This window comes from Amblyomma americanum, chromosome 10, assembly GCF_052857255.1.
Source record: "Amblyomma americanum isolate KBUSLIRL-KWMA chromosome 10, ASM5285725v1, whole genome shotgun sequence".
NCBI lineage: Eukaryota > Metazoa > Arthropoda > Arachnida > Ixodida > Ixodidae > Amblyomma > Amblyomma americanum.
The window spans coordinates 51,621,888-51,643,036 of record NC_135506.1 but is presented as its reverse complement, the minus strand read 5'-3'; the positions used below and the strand labels follow the sequence as shown (position 1 = coordinate 51,643,036).

Genomic DNA, 21,149 nt, shown 5'->3' with positions numbered 1-21,149 from the left:
TGCTTTTCTACAGCGTTGAATTGAAGGCTAGTATAATGTATTTGCACGCCGGATGTCGGCGAAATGTACGACACCACACCACGCCCCCACACCGCTCATTTCAAAACAAATTTCTGTATGCAACCTATTTATTTGTGGAGCTTTACAAGTTAATGGCGAACATATTCGCGTAATATTAGAAATAATGCTAAAGAAAATCCACATTCAATTTTGCAACACTGTAGTGAAAACTATGCGGCTCAGACAAAACAAGACGGGGCGATATCCTGACACTGACAATGTGCATCTGAGGCAAAATATTGAGGTCTATTGAAACGATTACCTTTATTTCCGCGACACAAGAAAACACATGCAAAACAGTTCTCATTTGAAGTCTTCTTGTGCTATAGTAATGTGCTTCTGTTATTATGTATTATTAGTAGTAGTATTATGTATTATGTTAGTATTATTTTATTATTCTGTAAATACGGGTGCCCCGCAGGGGTCAGTTTTATCGTCCTTTTTATTCAACACTACGGTGGTAACGCTCCCGAGAAAAATTGATGGCATAGAGGGTATTAGACATACTATTCGCTGATGACGTCAGGATTTGGATGATTCACGGATCGGACGGGCAGATCGAGACGGCCCTATAAGAGGCGGCGGATGTTGTAGACGCCCACGCCTATTGGGCAGGACTGGAATGCTCCCCACAAACGTCGGAACTGCTGGTCATCCGTAATAACGGATGGGCCTGCAAAACTGAGCCGAATAGGATGCAACTGAAATTCAAGGCAACGAAATTCCGGAAGTAGACATGATACGGGTGTTTAAATGCATATACATTCCTACAGATGCAACAAAGTAACGCTGGACGACCTCGGTCCAGCACACCATTACTCATTAAGCGCGTGGCGACTCGGCGACAGGGCATGAGAGCACAACACGTGCCGCCTCTTTTAGCCTTTCGTCCTCAGTCGGCTCGTGTACGCCACCCTTTACCTGAATCTCGAGAGAGCGTAGAGGAAAAAGCTGAACTGCCTGATAATGCAGGCATACAAGGCGGCTCTCGGCCTCCCCAGAAACGCGTACACCGCGAGACTTCTGTCTCTTGAGGTCCACAACACCCTTAAATAACTCAATGAGACACAACTGACATCGCAAGAGCAGCGGCTCAGGCGGACAGATACGCGGCTCTACATTTTGCGAAGTTTAGGCATACAGGGCGATGACCCTTCAGGCCAAGTAATTATACCTACAGAGATGCGCGAACGCATTCGGGTCAAACCTATCCCCAAGAACATGCAAGCGGACCGTCACGAAAACCGGAGGAGGGCCAGGGCAAAGACATTAAGCAAACCATATCGAGCGGACGATAGTGCCGTGTACGTTGATGCGGCACATTATCACAACACAGGCAGAGACGCTTTCGCTGAGAGCGCGGTAAGCATCTCCCGCAGGGTAGCGGCTACAGTGGTCATGGACCGAGTGGAAGAGGCCGAAGAGGCTGCAATAGCACTGGGGATCGTTCAGGAAGGCACCAGAACAATTCTCAGATTCCAGAACGGCCCTTCGCAACTTCGCGAGGGGACGTATCTCCGCTACTGCATACAAAATTATTTGTACGATGCCAAAAGATAGGAAGAAAATGGGTCTGCTGTGGGTCTCGGCCCACGCGGGCGTTCCAGGGAGTGCGGCCGCTCACCAGTATGCTCGAGGTTTTGTTAGCCGAGCCGATGAGAGGGCCTCGGGGGCTAGATGCTAATTACATATCCGGCCGTAACCAATTATTACAAGGAGCTTAGAGCGAGCCTGCCTCCTCCACACGTTTAACTCAGCTGCGAACAGGCTACCACGTGGAGTCGGCGGAAAACGAGGTCGCAGCCAAACCCGTGGACGTATTCTGACATCTTTCCTGACTTTACCACGGTAAATCCTATTGTCAGCTGTGCGGCGAGTCTGCCACCTTAGACCACATAATCCGGGACTGCACGGAGGATCCGCCTCCGGCAGATCGTCATATCTCCCACGCTTGAAAAATGGGAAGCTGTTCCCGCCAGCATGGACCCCGACGTTCAATCCCGGACCACGGCAAGAGCGCAGGAGGTCGCCGACAGACTTAAACTGCCGGCCACTTGGAGCGGCTGAAGTGACCCACGAATATCACCACCTTCCTGACAGTTTTTTCTCTATCTCTCTCTCTCTCTGTTAATATTAGAGGTGAAAGTTTTACCCACTGAACTCTAGGCGTGAGAAAAGGACAACATAACCAGACATTAAAGCGTAGGAGCTTTACAAAGAAGCCTGAAAATTTTCTGAAAATTAAGTTTGTTTCTTGTGCATAGTGTCAGAAAGCTAAGCTTCAAATCGTGCTCAGTTTAGGCGTCTGAGAGGAACCGCTTAAGTAGCACCATATCAGATAGCGGCGTCTTTAACGCAAATATCTCACATCAAAAATATCTGCTCAGACACATCCGGCAAAATTAAGTTTCCAGATTTCTGTGGTCTCAAATTGGACATACCGCTCGTTAAGGTTCGGGTCATCCGCCTTTTAGACATGATCAAAAAGCATGCATAGAAATGAGCTACGGCAGGATATTGTGTAAATTCAGGTAGCTCAGAATGAGCTTGAGGCATGTACAATGCAAATTGCAGGGCCCATTTCATACTCGCGACTTTTGTTAATTCTGTACAGCGAATGGGGAACGCTGTCTTCCACACATTGAAGTTATATGTTTCGGGGTAGATCCTCTTGTATTGCAGCGTATTCGGGTACGTGTTTGTAATTGCCTCCAGGCGACTGCTTGAACTCTGCATAGTTTGTTGCTAGGCGGAGGAAAGGCCCGGCGTCCCAAGTAGAAGGCTTTGGTTAAATCATTGAAGGTTGTCAGCCTATATCCCCCCCGTCTTCACCATGGCTCTCTACGGCACGGTTTGCGCGCGCTCCTGCGACGGAGTGAGCGACCTGGTTTAGGTTGGTGAGGTGCGGAGAGACGTCCCCCATGTGTGCGGGGAACCATACTAGCTCGGCCTTGTTGTCCGGTGAGCGTTACACGTTCTTGATTGCTCGGCAGGCTTCATCGGATATTCTCTCTTTGGTTTAATTCTTTATCGCTGTGAGCGAGTCGCTAACAACGACCCCGAATCGTGATCCGATAAAGCGATTGAGATGGCTAATTCCACTTCGGCGTGTCGGGACTATACGCCGGCGGAGTGGATAAGCGTTCCGGCCGTGTCGTCGACTACAGCGGCGTATCGTCGATCGTCCACGAAGCATGCTTCCCTCGCGTTCCCGTAGACTCGCAGCAGGGCTTCGGTAAGCTTCGCCGCTAGCCTGTCTTCTGGCTTGATTATACGCCAGGTGTACGTTTCGCGGGAGCGGAGCGACTTGGATGCCGTCCGTGACGTTACGCGGTATCAGTTCTTTGCCGCCATGCTGGCAGTGGTAGCCGATGCCAAGCTGCTCTATGATGTGTCGTCCGCAGTGGACGTTTCCAGAAAATTTTCGACTGCCCAGCCGAACGTGCACTGACATCGCACAGCACACGCGTGCCTTTTTGTGCTTTGCCTCTATCGAAACGCGGCCGCCGCGATCGGGCTCGAACCCGGGAACTCCGGCTCAGTAGATGAGTGCCTTAAACGTTAAGCCACCGCGGCGGATTCCTTCGTTCCTTCGTTATTCTGGAGTGTATCTTTATTTGTAAATTACTATATTATGTGAAAAGCCATGCTGTCGCACAAGAAAAAAAAATTGGCAATCGCTAAGCTCCGCTACGGCAGGATATATGTAGCGGGAGGCATGTTTCCCTGGCTGAGCTTGTTGTTCTGGTAATTCCAAACGCAAAGTGTCATACATTGGATTAAGCACTGTTGTCAAGTCCTTTTGGTGCCACAGTCGGTCGCACACGCTACAAATGTATCCAAACGGATTGTTCACAAAGATTTCCTCAAAAGTCCCGGTCGCAGATGGACTTTCGGAAATTTGAATTTTGTGATCAGTCACACGACGGGCCTTCACATCCTCTTCGGTTGGTTCCCGCTGACTGACGCCTTCCACAGGCTCGATCTCGGCAGCTATGCGGCGTCTATTACGCTCGGCAGTCTGGCGTCTCCGTTTATCAAGGCGTTCCTCTCTCTCTCCGGGCGTCTCTGCTGCTGTCATCGCCTTCTGACGCTCATCCTCTGTTTTTTGAGCAGCCAACTGCCAGGCGACAACCACAGAATCGGAAGAGTTACTGTTCTCTTGTCCATACTGCCGTTTAGCAGCGGCTGGACTCTTATGTGCATCCATATCAAGCGTAGCGATACAGCCGCCGATCTCCGCCTTAATACGCAATGCTGCGCATGCGACGACGCGCGGTTCGGGCGGTAGACCGGCGTGCGGTGAGACGGTAATCACGAACGCGGCGCGGCTGTGGGGTCTCTCTGGTTACGATAGTATCGGCGCATGCGCACAACTGCTCCTCCGCGTAACGTCACGTTCACCTTCGACAGTGGAGCGGGCGCGCGGCCGCGGCGACGGCGGCTACGAAGCGCGCGGCGCACCCATTGCTCCTCTCCGGTTGCCATGGTAACGACGCATGCGCACAACTTTCCTCTCCCATTTACCGGAAAGCGCGGGGCACCCCCTCTGCTCCTCTCCGGTTGCCATGGTAACGGCGCATGCGCACAACTGGCCTCTCGCATGTACCGCGAAATGCTCGACTGGCAGCCTGGGGCCAGATTACGTAACTGTCAATTAGGAAAATTGCCAAATACTTGTCACAAAGATGTCAATAAGCCTCGCTCCTATTGGTCAGTCGTCGCCGGCGGCCATTTTGCTTTTTTGCGTCATGGGTGGCTGCAGATTACGTCACGGATGTGGCAGAAGTGGTGTGACGTTGCACACCTAATTATGCAGCCGCTAATTGACAGTTTTTTGTGACAGTTTCGGGGCCGTCAATTTGACCGTTGCGTTTGTGACAGAAAATGGCGGCGGCGTACGCGGCCATACGACTGAGGCGGCTGGGCTGGTGCGAGCAACGGCGAAAGAGGGCGCACGAAGACGCGTTTTATTTGCTGGACGAGCTGTTTCGACGCCTTTTTCGACTGGAGAAGCAGACTGTGGAGTGGCTAAGCGACGAAGTCGCCGATGAACTGGGAGGATTGCGTGTGAATGCGCTGTCGGTGCGGCGACAGGTGCTTGTGGACTGCGGTTCTTTGCCACGGGCGGCTTTCAGGCCGCCGTTGTTAATGAGGCGTACGTCTGAATCGCGCAACCGGCGGCGAGCAAATGCGTACAATGGGTGCTGGAGGTAATTTGTAAAGTTAGTGCGCAGAAGGGGTGGGTTCCGTCGTCACCTCTGTGACACACAGCTACATATAAATAAGACACGCTTGTGCTGGCAAAGCACTTTATTTATCCAAGCAAACGGCACTTCGTGGTCGTCCTCTGTTTCCCAATAGGAAAACGAAACAAATAACCACTCGTCATATACTGCAACGCCTCACCCTTTGGCATTTTTTGTCATCGACCGAAGGAGCGAAAGGAGCCGAACAACACAGACTTCAACAAGTCTTCGTCGATTACGTACCAAGCGCTTCTTGCAAGTCCGCTCGGTAGTCACGTAGCCTTCACTGCATTCGTTGAAATTTTTCTGCGCACTTAGGTCAACCGCACAGTAGCTCGATTCCAGACGCCGCGCAAAAAACCTACGCGGCGTGAAACAGCTCATTTCGTGGAAAGCGGCCTTTTTACTGCCGTCAGCACACTACCGCGGCACCGAAAGTTACCCACCAGCCAATTTAACAGCACAACTTCGAACGCTTTTTGTTTTGATTAATATTTTCAAACTTTAAACACAATGTTTTTGCAAAATAAAATATTAGTTATTTTCATCGTTGTTCATTTATTTCTTTTTAAAAAATTTAAGCAGACGGTCCCTCGAATGCTCTCGGGGCGCCACCCTGCTGTAATTGGCTGATTCCTCGTTGCCTCACGTGGTGACGACTCATCGTGTCTTCATTTTGACGTCACTGTCAATAACTTGTGACAGAATTTGTCACAGTTGCGTAATCTGGCCCCGGTGTATCTCCCACTACAAAAATTGGCAGTGGCTTAGCTCGGCTATGCCAGGATATACGTAGCGAAAGCTAAGGCATAGCTTGGTTAGCCTTGGTTAATCTTGATTGCAAGTCCAGGTTAGTCTGGTTGTCTAACTATGTTGTGGCATTAAAGACGACACAGCTGTGGTTGTGGCGCACGCGAGCTCTCCTTTTCAATCCGTCGACATGTTACCAGGCATGCAACGCAGCTGGCGATGATAGCGAAGGCGAGCTCAACGACGAGGAACGCTGTGTGACGTCATACCAAACGGCGGCGGCGGTGAGCCGCGCGGTGTGACGTCCTGCCAGATGGCGCGGCGAGCGCGCAAAGCACAGTAACCGTCTCACATATCTCGGTGGGCCCCCGAACCGCGCAGTCAAGGAAAGGATAAAGGAAGGAGGGAAAGAAGAAAGAGAAAACTGAAAATTGAAAGTTGTATTTTGAGGAAAGGCGCGGCGCTGCGCAGCGGCGGAACACCTGTGGCTCGGTGCTACTAGTGGCGCATGCGCAGTTGTGACTAGGGAGCGCGCGAGAGAGAAATATCCGCGGCGAGGCGCGCGTTGTGCGTCCTGTGCCTCCTCGGAGTGCGGCCACGGCGAAATCGCAAGTTCGCTTTCGCTTTAAAAAATTGCAGGACGCTTAGGGCCCGTTCACACTGGTCCAAAAATCCGGCGAGCGAAGCGGATTCGGCCGCTTTTGACTCCGAGCGAGGCGGAAAGCGGCGCGGCGAGGGCGATCGGGCTGGACCCAAATTTTTCGCGTCGGCGAAAAACATGGCGGCGCCCGTCGACGCAGGACCCCTCGCCTCGGAATGAACTTGTCGTTGTTGCGGCCTTTTTCAGCCCGTTCACTGGCCATTAATCGGACACCAGTACATCGCTTCGTCTCACCACATCTATAATCAAAAGTATAAGTGATAAATTTGCGTCATTTTTTATTTAGAGTGACGATTCTGCCGCTACTAGGCCTACGAAAAGCGCCAGTTTTGTTGACAGTACTAGTTCCCGTCCTGAAAAGCAGATGGCGCCACTAGGCTGGGAGTTTCGTTGCGAGTCTGCGTACGCTGCACTAAAAATGGGAATGTGCCTGCGTTTACGTACGTAAGCGTGCATACGGTTATAATACACAGACAGCATCGATTTATGCTCTTTTCTAACCATATATCTGTGTATGCCGCGAGCGGTGACGTGGTGGCCGGGAAGTGTATGGAAAAGCGAGAAACAGCAGCGGCGCGGCGGTTCCGCCTCGCCCGGGCGTCAACAAATGTGAACGGGCCCTAGTATTTCCGGCGAGCGAATCCGCTTCGCTCGCCGGATTTTTGGACAAGTGTGAACGCGCCCTTAAGCTTCGCCTTTAAGAGTGGAATGCGGCAGAGTGTTGCAGCATTGCCAGTCGGGAGTCCACTGAACGCCATCGCCCGTTCAGTGCGACGCTTGGCATGTTAGACAAATCGCTCTGCTACTTACGGTGAAACAGAGGCGCGCAGCAGCAAGCCACGTAGAAGGCCTGCCATGCGCCTTGCCGAAATGCGTGGGACTCAAGTTGCAGTCGTAGTTCGTCGGCACATCGTTCTCGACAAACCCGGTGCCACGAACGCCAGCACAGCTTCCGCGCCGAACGAACGGGCAGCAAGCCGCAAGCTTCGTGGTGAACGCGCTTTGGATGTGCGCTACGTTGTTCGCCGCTCACCGCGGGATTCCTGTATGCCCACACGGCCCCACTGCGCCCGAACGACACTTGCGAGAAGCGCTGCCGTCGCGCGATATATCTGTTGGGGCAGTGGCGTGCATTGCGAGGAGCAGAGATTTTTCGCTCATGGGGAGGAGAGGGAATTTTTCGCTCACGGCTGACGCCGACGACACCGGCTTTTCTGCGACACGAGCTCCTTAACGCTGTCGCGTCAAAAATGCGCATTTCTGTTCCTCAAATTTTGTCAAAACGAATAATCTGTTACCGAGGTAAAGTGCGTAGTTCATTCTAGGGTGCACTATAGCCGAGGCCGTGAGTGGCCCGCTTGAACTACTCTTCTCGGCAATGCTGCAGCGCCTTTGCAGGAATAGAACGGAGACGGGGACAAAAGCCCATTTCTTTCCGTTTTCTGCCAAGCCTCAACCGCATTGGCAAAAGAAAATGTCCTCGGCAGTTTCTCTTCTTTATTCGTACATCCACATCAAATCGGCCCTCTACTGCACCCCCCCCCCCGCCCACCCACACACACACACACACACACACACACACACACACACACACACACACACACACACACACACACACACACACACACACACACACACACACACACACACACGCACACACACACCAAGCCTGAGCTTTGGAAAGCCTTTGTAGTCACATGTAGCGGGCGCGGTCCTCACATGCAAGCGATTCAGCGAATTGAGGGAAGAGCCGCATGGCGCTGCGAAGCGTCTCGCGAGCTTTCGTTTCACATGCATCGCCATTGAGCGTTTTCCACTGTCGTCAAAATGTGCTTGAAATCGGTTTTGGTGGTCGGCAAACATTAAAAAGTGTATTACATACGCATCATCTTGTCACTGATTTTCATATTGCATTTAAATAAATATAAATCTTGTATTTTAAACATTTTATATTTATTTCAATGCAATATGAGGATACAAAAAAATGCTCATATATTACTCGTTTTAATGTTTGTAGAATAATAACTGGATTTTGGGGAAAATAAATGGAGCAGTATCTGTCTCATATATCGTTGGAAACCTGAACCGCGCCCTAAGGGAAGGGATAAAGGAAGAAGTGAAAGAGGAAAGGAAGAAAGAAGTGCCGTAGTGGAGGGCTCCGGAATAATTTCGACCACCTGGGGATCTTTAACGTGCACTGACATCGCACAGCAGACGGGCGCACAACGCAGCCGCTGCGGTCGGATTCGAACCCGGGAACTCCGGATCAGTGGCCGAGCACCCTAACAACCACAGAGCCACCGCGGCGGGTAAAAGTGTTTGTAGAACACCAAAACTGGTTTCAAAAACTTATCTATTGCAAGTAATATTGCCAACCCAAAGGCGGCCGTATGCTGGGAAATATCATTGGACGTTAAAGATCCCCTGGGGGTGGAAGTTATGTCAGAGACCTCCACTATGGCACCTCTTCGCTTCTTCTTTCACTGTCTTCTTTATGCTTTCCCTTACTGCGTGGTTCGGGTATCTGCCCAGAAAAGCGAGACAGTTACTGCGCCATTTCCTTTCCTAAAAAGCTAATTTTCATTTTTTTTAATTTAAGGATTTAATACCACTTATAATTTTTTTAACAAATATTTCTTACACGTGGCGTACAAACGATGGTTCCCTGACAACGGCGGGCCGTGTAGTTCAGAAGCATTGCTGCCACCGCGAAGAATTTCCGCTCGAGAGAGGGTGTATGTGCTGCGGCGGCGCGTTTCAGATTGCCTGAAGCGCGCCGTAGGGGAAGGGGTATAGGAGGGAGTGAAAGAAGAAAGGAAGGAAGAGGTGCCGTAGTGGAGGGCTCTCGAATAATTTCGACCACCTGGGGGTCTTTAACGTGCGCTGACCATCGCACAGCACACGGGCGCCTTGGCGTTTCGCCTCCATCGAAACGCGGCCACCGCGACATTGCGATATTTCTTTTTTCACGACCGGGAGGAAGTGACGTCGTTGAGACAGGTCGGAACACACCCAGAGCCGTGAACTGTAAAAACGGCCGCATTGTCGTCTTTGGCGATATCAGAAGCGTTTGTTGAGGGTTCCTGAGAGGTGTTCGCAAAGCCACAGCCCGTCTTCACCTCCGAGGTAAGATGAACGCTGACCGTGCAGAGCGAGCAGCAGTCTTGCGTTTACGTCAGACGCTAGCCCCGCTACGTTCGCTGACTGCTTTGGGTCTCCCGACAGTTGCAGAGGGACGCTTCAACCTGCCGTTCAGGACGGATTGTTTGAAGAGTGATCCAGTTTGTTTGACCACCGGCGAGGTGTTCAGAAAGCTACAGCCCGTATTCACCTCCGAGGTAAGATGAACGCTGACCGTGCAGAGCGAGCAGCAGTCTTGCGTTTACGTCAGGTGCTAGCCCCGCTACGTTCGCTGACTGCTCTGGGTCTCCCGACAGTTGCAGAGGGACGCTTCAACCTGCCCTTCAGGACGGATTGTTTGAAGAGTGATCCAGTTTGTTTGACCACCGGCGAGGTGTTCAGAAAGCTACAGCCCGTCTTCACCTCCGAGGTAAGATGAACGCTGACCGTGCAGAGCAAGCAGCAGTCTTGCGTTTACGTCAGGCGCTAGCCCCGCTACGTTCGCTGACTGCTCTGGGTCTTCCTACATTTGCAGAGGGACGCTTCAACCTGCCGTACAGGACGGATTGTTTGAAGAGTGATCCAGTGCAAACCTTTGCAAACCTACAGTGACAACATGGCGGCGATAACCACCGTAGCCGACTTCGAGGGAGACGTAAACCATTGTAGCCGACTCACTTCTGCCATGCAGGAAGAAGTGTCTGAAGCGTTGAAGCCGGGCCCACCGGAGCAGGTTCTGGTCGAGGCCTTCTCTTTGGCTGTCACTCGACTTGACATAGCCACGCTAAGAGAAGGCAAGTGGCATAATGACAATATCGTGAACATTTACCTGGCCATGATTGCGGAACGCTCGAAGAGGCGAGAAGGTCCGCGCGTGTACGCGTTCAGTACATTTTTCTTCACCAAGCTGTATCGCTGTGGACCTGGCAGCGTGAAACGCTGGACGCAAGGCGCCGACCTCTTCGCTTACGACATTCTACTGATACCCGTGCACTCTAAGGACGCCTCCCACTGGTGGCTCACCGTGGTGGATTTCCGGACGCCCGAGATGGTCATCTACGACAGCCTGGGCCCGCGCGTGGAGCATGCTGAAAGCATCGACGCATTGGCGGACTACCTGGAAGAGGTGAGCCGCTGGCGAAACTGCGACCTGGACTGGAGCAGCTGGCATTTTTACCCAGGTAAAGTGCCGCTCCAGAACAACACCAGCGACTCTGCTGTCTTTATGTGTCGCTACGCCGAGTGCCTGACCCGGGACGCACAGTTTTTGTTCGAGCAGAACCACATGCCGTTCTTCCGCAAGTGTATTGTGTACGAGATCTTACACCGCAGGCTCCTTCCATGGTGAAGTCTTCTTGTATCATGCCTTGGTTCAAGCGTCCTTGAATCTAGTATGTCTGCATGTTGATTTCTCGCATGTAGCTTAAGTGCGTTTTTTATGTGATTCGGTGTAATTGTTCTTATTGGGGTTCGTGCCACTTTTTTTTTCATATCTACTGCCCTGGTTATTCATTCTGTATATTTGAGCGTGTGTCTAAACGCTCGCCGAGGCACTAGCATTTGTGCTTGATGTAATTCAGACATAATTGTTGTTCCCCTAACAACTTCACCAGCGAGAGCACGAGACTCTGCAGAGCGTTGTCCTGTGTTCTTTTTCTCCTGGTGTCTCGTGCTTTCGCTGATGAAGTTATGTCGGAGATACACCAACTAGCCCACATGTTACCCCGTGCCTGATGGTTTTGCATGTCGATAGTGTGATATTAGTTTTGATTGTTGAATATGCATTACGTGATTGTAGAAACTTTATTGGAAGAGACGGAAATGGTGGGAGCGGAGACGATGTAGCGGAGTGCTCGGACATAATTTCAACCGCCTGGTGTTCAATTTGCACTGACACCGCTCACCACGCGAAAATTTTTTTCTAATCCATCGCTGTAGTGAATATCTGGTTCCCATTCTAGTGTATTTTCTTATCGTCTGTTTCAAGATAACGTTCACATTTTTTTAATGCTCTTGCTAACTTGTAATAACTTCATCAATGATGTGCGACCGCTGTGCGCAGTGTTCAGTTCCACGTTTTGAATATGTTCTGTGTGTTAGTGTGCACGTTGATTTATCGGATTGATTCTTAGATATGTTTGGTGTGAATAATTGAATATAATTGTATTGTTCGCAATGCGAATTCATTGACACCCAAATAAAGCACCCATTTGTTTAGAGATTCTGTGAAAATTCTTGGTCACTCGTCGGAGCTTGCATATATTTGAATGTGGACAAACCTCTTTCGTCGTTGAGCTCGGTCGCTTGCCAATGGCTAATACTTGATTTTGAAGCTTATTTGATTTCCAATCCGTTTTATACTTTATAGTTTCCACAGATCAATAAATTTTTTTTACAATTCTCATGTTCCTTTACAGTACGGATGCGGCCGAGATTCCATATTTTGCCCACGAATTGAATTCTGTGTGCTGTGTGCTGTGCTATGTCAGTGCACGTTAAAGATCCCCAGGTGGTCGAAATTATTCCGGGGCCCTCCACTACGGCACCAATTTCTTCCTTTATTCTCTCAGTCCCTCCTTTATCCCTTTTCTTACGGCGCTGCTCAGTTGTCCAACGATATATGAGAAAGATACTGCGCCGTTTCCTTTCCCCCAAAACCAATTATTATTATTATTATTATTATATTATTATTATTATTATTATTATTATTATTATTATTATTATTATTATTATTATTATTATTATTATTATTATTATTATTATTATTATTCATTACGGGAGGGTGACCTGAGTTTTTCGAACCAATGCACTTTCTTGTAGTAAAGAACTGCTACCGAATTTCTAGTAATGGATAGTTAGCAGCCGCCGTCTCTAACAGGATTATGACGGCCTTTAAAAAGAGCTATTGTTCATGCGACTACAAGAATGAAAAGTGCACGGGCCTGCCCACTGGGTTAAGCTTAGGCAAAATCGCTGCATCGTGCTGAAAGGAGGAGAGTTGAAAGATAGGAGATTGAAAGAAAGGATGCGCGTCCCAATAACCGCGTTTTCTGAAGCGACGACAACGGTTTAGACAGATACCCCAGATGACAAGGAGCCGCGGCCACATGCGCGAGAGCCCCCAGCCCCGTAGGGCCAGGAAGCCCCCCCTCCCCCCCTAAAAATAGGAGCTGCTGCTTTCAGCCAGTGAGAGAGAAGGAGAGTAAAATGTCGCGAGGAAAGGCGGAAAGATTGGTTGGCGAGAACGTGACCCTGGCCTGCTACTCTGGTCAGAGAAAAAGGAAAGCAAGGCATGGCACGGATCCATAGCTGAAATGAGAAGAGGTGAAATGATGAAGTGCTGAAAAGCTGCAATGCTGAAAAGAACAGCTGAAATGAGAACGGCTTTGTACGCACTTTTTTGCCGCCATATAAGAATCTTCAAACATATCGGAGCCCCACTCCCTTCAGACGCGCATCCCTAACTTAGCCGCGTCCAAGACAGCGGAGCTAAAGTCTTCTCGAAGTTTAGAAGAAATTCCACCTGGGCATAACTTTTCGTCGCTCAGGCGCCTGTACTTGTCTCCTTGGCCGCTTCTGAAATTCCAGTGCTTCGACATTTGGGCTTCTCTTGTTGCCAGAGCCACTATCTTCACCTGATTTCAAGTCCTCAATTTTAGATGTGACAGCACCTCCCGAAGCCACCGTCCTATTCACTTCTGTGGTGTCTTGCTTAGGCAATTCTAGGGGTCCGGCACGCATGCCTCCCTGCGTGCCGATGTTCTGACCCGCAGTTGTTTTCACCCCGTCCGAGGCCGCCGGGGTCATCTTCAGCGGACTTACGGTGGCTGCCTTGTCGAGGCCATTGCCCTCCGTTTTCCCCACTGGTCTAGACGTGGCCATGCGACATGGGGGGCGCCTAATCTTCAGGGCTTGCAACGCGAGCCTATTGGAGTCCCTCTGGGCCATGATGACACTGCTGACCAAAAGGGCCACCATGAAGACGACGGCCACCACGACCAGGGTGAGCAGGATGATGGACCTGCAGTGGACGGAACAATGCATTGTCACTCTGCTCGACGTAGCCACTCAAACACTGAAAATGCACGGAGAAACTAAATGCAACCTCCTGGCTGAGCAGCTGTGTGCAGAAGAATTCTGGAAGATGTCAAGAGTACAAAACTAGGTTCAACGATGCGCCTTACTGCCCAACTAGTGACATGCGGTGAGCTCCGCCCATAGGATTAGCACAGTGAGCATTCACAAACACTGAAAGTTTACTCATCATCTGTTAAAAGGCTGATATAGTGAATGAAGTCGTAAGGGTCACACATGCGTAAGGCGTTCACAGTCATGTGTGCATGCCAGACCACAAAATATTCGGTCATATATTCCGTAGTCAAAGTGATAATGAGGCTCACTACATGGATCTTGAGATTCATGTAATCCATAGATCCATAGGAAGCATGTAATGGATCACGACCACAAGACCATGAAAATGAGTCATGTGACATTTGCTGGGATGACGTCATTTCAGGCAGCACATGACCACGAGATTCCGGGGGCTTCTAGCTACGCCAGCAAGGACGGTCACCAGCGCTCCTGGCACCTTGCTCACTCTATCTTGATTATCATCATGTCTTGTAATATTACATTGCGCTGTTTCCATTCTGTTCTGAGCCGCTCTCATCCATAACACGCATGGCACTGAGCGCGAAGTGTCGTGATGCGAGGCCAAACTGCTCTGTCTCAGTTCATGCTGATCGCATGCAAGACCGTACGTGCAAGATGGCAAGTATTCAAACGTGCACGTATACATCGCTCAGCGGTAACAAGACCCAATTGTCGAGGCGTGAGCTGGGAACTAAGTAGCAGTGCTTGCATTTTAAAACAGCTTTTCTGTAAGTGATAGTGATTCGCATTCATTTACTAGAGTATCATAACCCACTGCCAGGGCGGTGAGAGATCAACAGCCATGTGAAAGTGGGAACAATGGGAGCAGTCGTAACAGTGGGAACATTGGCAACAGCGGCAACAGTGAGAGGAAATGCTCCGATACACAGGTAATAAATCGCGTTGCTTTGTTACTTTTGGCAAATAAGATACGATTACAACCGCGAGTTTCCCATGTCAACTGACGTCACAGCGAGCTGCTGACGTTCTTTCGCCTGCGATTCAGCCAGGCTATGGCGGTGGAGGTTCTCCTGAGTGCAGTGAATCTAAGCGTGGCCGAATTCTCACTTTTTTGGACTCCGCTGCTCCGTTTCAGCCGCCGGTACGTCCACACGAGGTCCGTCAACCTACACGAAAGCAGAAAGAATTTGCTTATGAGGCAGGCGCAACCCCCTTCTATTGCAATTAAGTCCATAAATTAATAAGCTGAGGACGGCTTTAAGCATTTATGGCCTGTTTCGCAGATCCATCGGTTAATCCACTTTGGCAGCCATCATGTATGGACAAGATTCACACTCCCCATCCTAACCCTCTTTCAACTTCACGGCCTCCTCCAAGTCAACTGGCCTTCCTCCTCGGAGTGAAGGCCTCATTTAAACCCCTGCCAGTGATGAACGCTTTGCGCCGACGAAAACAAGTCCTCTTGTCGAAACGTTGGCGAGAACCTTGAGGCTTTCCCTTCCCTTATACACTTCGTGCGTGTGAAAGCGTCTGCCTTCCCTCTCTCTACCATGGTCTCGTAGCCAATCAAGTGCTTTGAGGCCACAAAATAATTTGTTCCTCTCCTACCATCATGATTGGTACTTCATAAAAGTGTTGTGGGAGGCAGAGTTTGGAAGTGAAGGTTTCTTGTGATAGTAGAGGCCGCATTGGGTCCTTCACACTCTCTAAGTTCACATTGGTTACCGTGGTGGAGTCCATACAAGGCAAAGGTTGTAGGCGAACGCCACGAATCCGTGTGTAAACTGTGGCCGCGCTTGTAAGGTAGCAGAGCATGCGCCATGCTCGATGTAGGACAGGCTTATAAGTCAGAAGCATCAAGGAAATGTAACACGCATCAGAGAAACTTCGACCTTTCAAGTAGATCTCAACTGAGACAACAACTTTTCAACTCTTCAGATTTATGTAAACAAAGCAGAAAATGTGCCATGTGAGTTGGGCCTTTTTATTCCGGCGCGTGCCCAGAATGTACGCGCGAAACTGGGAATACCGTAAGTTTAAGTGTATGCTCCATTTTTTTCAACGCAGATCATTGAGCCTGTGTTTAGGAAAGCCAGTATGCTTACGTGCGACGTACGGCGAAACATAGTTGTGAGCTCTTGACAAGAAATCTGCTGAACCTTAGGGCTATAAACTCAGTAATAAATCGCCTGTAACGTTATTTGGGCGCTGGGGCGAGAATCCTCCACGCGACTAACGGAAGCAGCGAAAAGAACAGCTTGAGAATCACATATCGATAGTACGGTATGGGCTCAACAAGGAAGTAATAGTAGTGCACTAACTTGGCTAAGTCCAAGCCTGAGTTACTGAAGAGCGGCGTTTGTGAGTTATTCTCCTCCTTTCACAAGAAGTGTGTTTTGAATGTCGTGCGGAAGCAAACTCCTAATCGTCTTGGAAAAGAAAGGGCTGCGTCATCATTTCTTTGAAGTCTTCCAGTTCTAAACGGCTTCTGCTCCTTATAATAAAAAAAAATTCTCTTCACTTCTACTGAGAATATCGCGTATTACAAGGCGTATCGATATGCTACACAAATGCATTGCTGGATATTCTGGAACTTCAGTCAAGCAACCAATGTTTCGAGAGTGTACGAGGTAAGGCTCCAGCAGCATGTCACTTTCCTTCTGAATTCCGTGTGTGGTCCCTCTATGTATAGATGTTCGTCATTATAGATAGCTTCTTTAAAGGCTCCACCACTGAAAAAAAGGCAGCCTTGATTGCGACAACGGCAACCGAAAACAAACTTTGTGTGACGGATGCGGTGCAGTGGAAACTCTAGAATACCTGCTCCTTCACTGTGCCGCGTTCGCCGATGCTTGTCGCGATATGCTTGCGGCCTATAGGGCGCTGGGCATACTACCAGACTCCCTTAAGACGCTACTGTGGCCGCAGGGCAGTGCGCGCACCTGTGAGCGAACCTTAGTGAGCCTCTGTGCATTCCTCGAACAGACGGGCTGGACGTCCCGTCTGTTCTCCGCCAGGTAGTTACGCGCAGTGACCGAACGCTCCGCGAGTGCTAGCTTGGACGATTAACAGCTGGACGGCCCACTCCAGCGGTAGTGTACATAGTCTTGAGCGCGTGTGTTTTATCCCTTTTTCGGGAACATACCACGCGTGCAACATGTATGTATTTATTAATGTGTGAATAGTCTTTTTGTACATCACCTCTCCCCCTATCTTTTCTTCCTGTCACCTCGCCTCCTTCGTTTCATTTCTCCATACTGCCTGCTATCCTTTACTTCCACTGCCTCAGCTCAGGTGCTTCAGTATCGATGGCAGAGGCCGGGGCTAGCAAAAATCTTTTCCTTCCTTGTTTATTATTATATTTAAAAAAACCACCAACTACTTACTACTACGTAAAAGTCACATCGAACTTCAGCGAGGGAGAGAGACATCGAATGCGTTGAATGATCTTTCCAGGCACATCGAGGGTACCTCTCCTTATTTGGCGAGAACACAGAGATATGTGGAGGCTCAAGAAACTTCCAGTGCCTTCTCAGCGTCTATATGACGGTGATATTCCTTTCCTTCTTCCCGGACAAACTTGTAGGCTTGTTTCCGCCTGGCTCAAACAGCACACGCGTGATGCCGTACTTCCATTTACGACAAAATGTGTTCGCGGTGTGAGGCCAATTGTTCTTCCCAACACATGTAGCAGTTTCTAAACGGTGATCCACAATTTGTATACACTAAAGAGGAAGGTACAACTAGCACTGGGAAATATAAAGCAGTTCAAAATAGCGTGGCGTTAAATCATAATGGGTGTGCTCTCCAGTTTTGATAGCCCTTTGAATAATATCGAAGATCTTAAGGAATATAGCTGTACAGTCGTGATGAATATGCGTGGTAACAAACTTTTTTGCGGAAAATTGAGAATGTTCTCTTTATTTCTCTACATGATTTCAGAATGATTTTGGGTGCTACAGGCTAAAAGGTTTGGTTTTGTTTTGTTTGTTTTATGGAGTTTAGCGTCTAAAAGCGCCTCAGGTTATGAGGGAAGCCTTAGTGGAGGACTCCGGAAATTTCTACCACTTGTGGTTCCTTAATGTGCTCTGACATCGCACTGTACGGGGACCTCTAGAATTTCAACACAGTGGAAATTCGACCGCCGTGGCAGGGATCGAACCCGCATCTTTCGGGTCTGCAGTCGAGAGCCATAACCAGTGAGCCCCCGAGGCGGCCTATGTAGGCTGAAAGGACAACTAGTTAAAGAAAGGAAAAATTGTGCTTGTCACACACGATTATATAGTAATCAATAAATGAATTAAACGCTGTTCCCTCTCATATTTCTCACGGCTACATATCGAGAAACAAGGCAAACCTGTGTCAAAGCTACAACTGGGTCCGAAAGATAGCGGCACTCACGGTGATTCCACTTGACGAGAAGGACGGGGAGAAGGTGGACGCCAACACCGGCGATCTCTTCCTGGAGGCCGTCACCTCGGGCAGGGGCGCAGACTGCGCGCCCTTTCCGGATTTCGGCGCCATCCGGGTGTCCTGGCTGCCTCTGCTCTTCCTGCTTTGCTTCAGAACACTGCGGACTTGATCCGCGACAAGTCCACGCCCCCCACTGATGTTCTGCGCGTAGAAAGCCACCGAACACGATCATTGAAGGTCCATATTTTTTACTGTCTTCTTCATAGATCCTGGCTACTGCGGCCTGAAGGCCTCGTCTATGGGCCCTCAGTCGACGTTGCCCTGCGCCAGCTGCGGGGATTCTGTACCTGGACTTCCTAACCTCATCAACTCAACTGACTCTCCGCCGCCTTTGACTATTATTTTCTACTACACTCCGTTCCCGTAGCAGACAATTGGTTCCCTATTCTTCGCCTTACGAGCGCTGCTCTAGTCCATTTCCTCTTCTCTATTCCTGCTAGGCCAACACTGCGATTTAGCTAAGTATGCTCTAAATTTATCGGCCATTAATTTTCATTTCGTCATGTTTTTACCTTTCCCCACGCCCTCTCTTTAAACTTTGCTTTGGCCACGCATGCAAGGCGAGTTGTAGCGGGTTCTGCCTAACTGCGAAACGAGATCTCTCTATAAGGTTCGCAGACGCGCCCTACAACAAACAGTTTCGAGAAATCTCGCGGCAATTCAAGCAAGCTGTACTCGAGGACAACTTTCTTTGGCTACTCAGGGGAAGCCACGAAGGCGAGACGGCGCCTTCCACCCCCCCCCCCCCCCCCGGTTCGCGCGTACTCACTAACCACAGACAGGCCTGTGAGCAATCAGCGCGCGCACGTATAGCTTCCAATGCATAGCCACAAAAAGCTGTCCCCGAGTGTATCTGGAAAGTTTGCACTGAGCATCAAATAGAGCCAGGGTGGTGCGACGGTCTATCTGGTGACGATTGGCCACGTGCGCGTGTAGCTATCGCCGGCGGCGGGCATACTTCTCTTCAGGCCACAAGTTTGGTCAAATGGTTTTTGAGTTGGACGCAAGCCTGCCTGTCTCTGTTCTCCTGTGCCTGCGTCACGATTACGGGACAATACGTTGTATTGCCGTATACTCGTTTCGGAACTGGCCCCTTCTTTTCGTGCTAGAGTTCGTTGCCCGGTCCATTACAGCGAGTATTTACAACTGTCTCTACGTGTCTGCCTATTTTCCAGGAGAGATGAGGAGGCAAAATAATATACAGTGCCGAACGGAGTAAATAATGAGACAGCAGTATTATTAAATCTTTTTTGCAGTGAAGAAAGCGTTACTGCTGATGTACACTTTTGTGGGTAAGCTTTCACATCCGAGGAGGCCCGAAAGTTCGAACCTCAGCAGATATTGAAGCATGCAACCGCTATATGCAAGTCATACGCTCAACTCATCCCGTGAAGTGTATAACACACGTGAAAAAATGTTAATTAGCTAGGTGTTGAAAGCAAAATGTCTCACGATGCATTCATACTACACATTGTCACTGGCGGTGTAGCGAGGGACCAGAATGACGTAGTGGACAGAAGGGCAGGATGACGTCACACTCAGGCTCTTTCTTGGAGAAAAAGAATAGAACTTCTCTAAAACGAATAGAACTCGACAGCGGCGATAATAGTAAGCGACCTCTGTGGCAACGAAATCAAAATTCCAGTCGCCGAAATTTCATAAGACGTATGAAAGAACGATAAGTACGTCGAATATGGTAGAAACAGAAGTGCGTGACCATGATTGTCTGGAGCTAAGTGGTCGATTTTCGCCGCGCAAACTAAGTTCCAAAGCTGCGCGCCACTGGCAACAAAGAAATTGAGGACAGATCAAATAAAAAAAAGAAACAACGCTTCCTGACAATATTTTTTCAACACCTCCTGATGTAGTGCCCTGAAAATCGGACAGATACCAACAGCTCCATTGCACTGGCACTTTTCCGTACATTCACGGACGATTGTGGTTCCTGCTTGCAGGAGCCAGATTAACTTTTTTTATGAAGCCATCTATGCCTGCCAAAAAAGGACCGAGTCGGTCACGTGTAGGAATGGCGATAGTCTATACCAGGCGAAGGAACGAGGTGAAATTCTTGTCGAGCCGCTTGTCGACTGAAAGACTATCAACTCGTTTTTATTCCTCCAAACGAGTTGGCAGTCAATGCATTGTGCCATAGTGCTCTTTCTTCGCCCTGTGTTTCCGCACTGGTCTTACTTCTTTATTTTTCCTTCTTTAAGTTGCCAAAGTATCCGCCTTAATACTGAAGGACCAGTTAGCGCCAGCATTGTCTCAACCCTAAGGATGCGGTTTGCTCCATGACCGCGGAGGTGGCAGAAGCTCGTCATGCGACTAAGATCTACCAGTATCGCTAGAAATCACACATTTATTGTCGCAGTAGGTTAGTTAATGTCCTAATCTCCTGTTTTCTTAGGAAAAAAACTCATACTTGAGCACCGAGGGAATAGGGAAAAATTTTCCGACTGAAAGGTACCAGGCAGGAAGGACACTTAAACCAATTATCTGCTTGTTCAACCAGAACCACTCTTTCTCTCACTCGCCTCTCTCAAGTTTCCAAGGAAAAAAGGGTAAACAATACCCGGTGCCTATTACTGGTGCCGTCCAGTCCTCCTCTGCGTAGATACCTCGAGCGGTTACCCTAGCTCGCCGTCTAGCTGAAGCCGGATGCTCTTGGTCTCAAAGGAAGGTGGTGACTAGTTCAGACAAGGCATCGTGTGCTCACCTCGCTC

The 21,149-nt window shown here is 49.5% G+C and overlaps 1 protein-coding gene and 1 pseudogene across 1 annotated transcript; one reads left to right on the top strand and one right to left on the bottom strand.

The window, feature by feature from the left end:
* The first annotated feature begins 10,456 nt into the window (after nt 1–10,456).
* On the top strand, nt 10,457–11,188 carry LOC144108295 (sentrin-specific protease 1 pseudogene; annotated as a pseudogene).
* A 2,059-nt stretch (nt 11,189–13,247) lies between these two features.
* Nucleotides 13,248–18,477, bottom strand: LOC144108294 (uncharacterized). Its single transcript, XM_077641560.1, has 3 exons — nt 18,355–18,477; nt 15,061–15,119; nt 13,248–13,861 (listed from the first exon to the last, which is right to left on the bottom strand). The coding sequence occupies exons 1-3, from the start codon at nt 18,475–18,477 to the stop codon at nt 13,348–13,350; spliced, it is 696 nt and encodes a 231-aa protein (XP_077497686.1). The 3' UTR covers nt 13,248–13,347.
* Between the last annotated feature and the right edge of the window lie 2,672 nt (nt 18,478–21,149).

Excerpts from the sequence above, each read along its gene's own strand:
- LOC144108294 (XM_077641560.1), bottom strand. The coding sequence starts at position 18,477 with ATGGCGCCGAAATCCGGAAAGGGCGCGCAGTCTGCGCCCCTGCCCGAG. Across the intron at positions 15,120-18,354 it reads TCTCGTCAAGTGGAATCACC|GTTGACGGACCTCGTGTGGA; the intron begins GTGAGTGCCGCT and ends GCTTTCGTGTAG. Across the intron at positions 13,862-15,060 it reads GAGCAGCGGAGTCCAAAAAA|GTCCATCATCCTGCTCACCC; the intron begins GTGAGAATTCGG and ends CGTCCACTGCAG.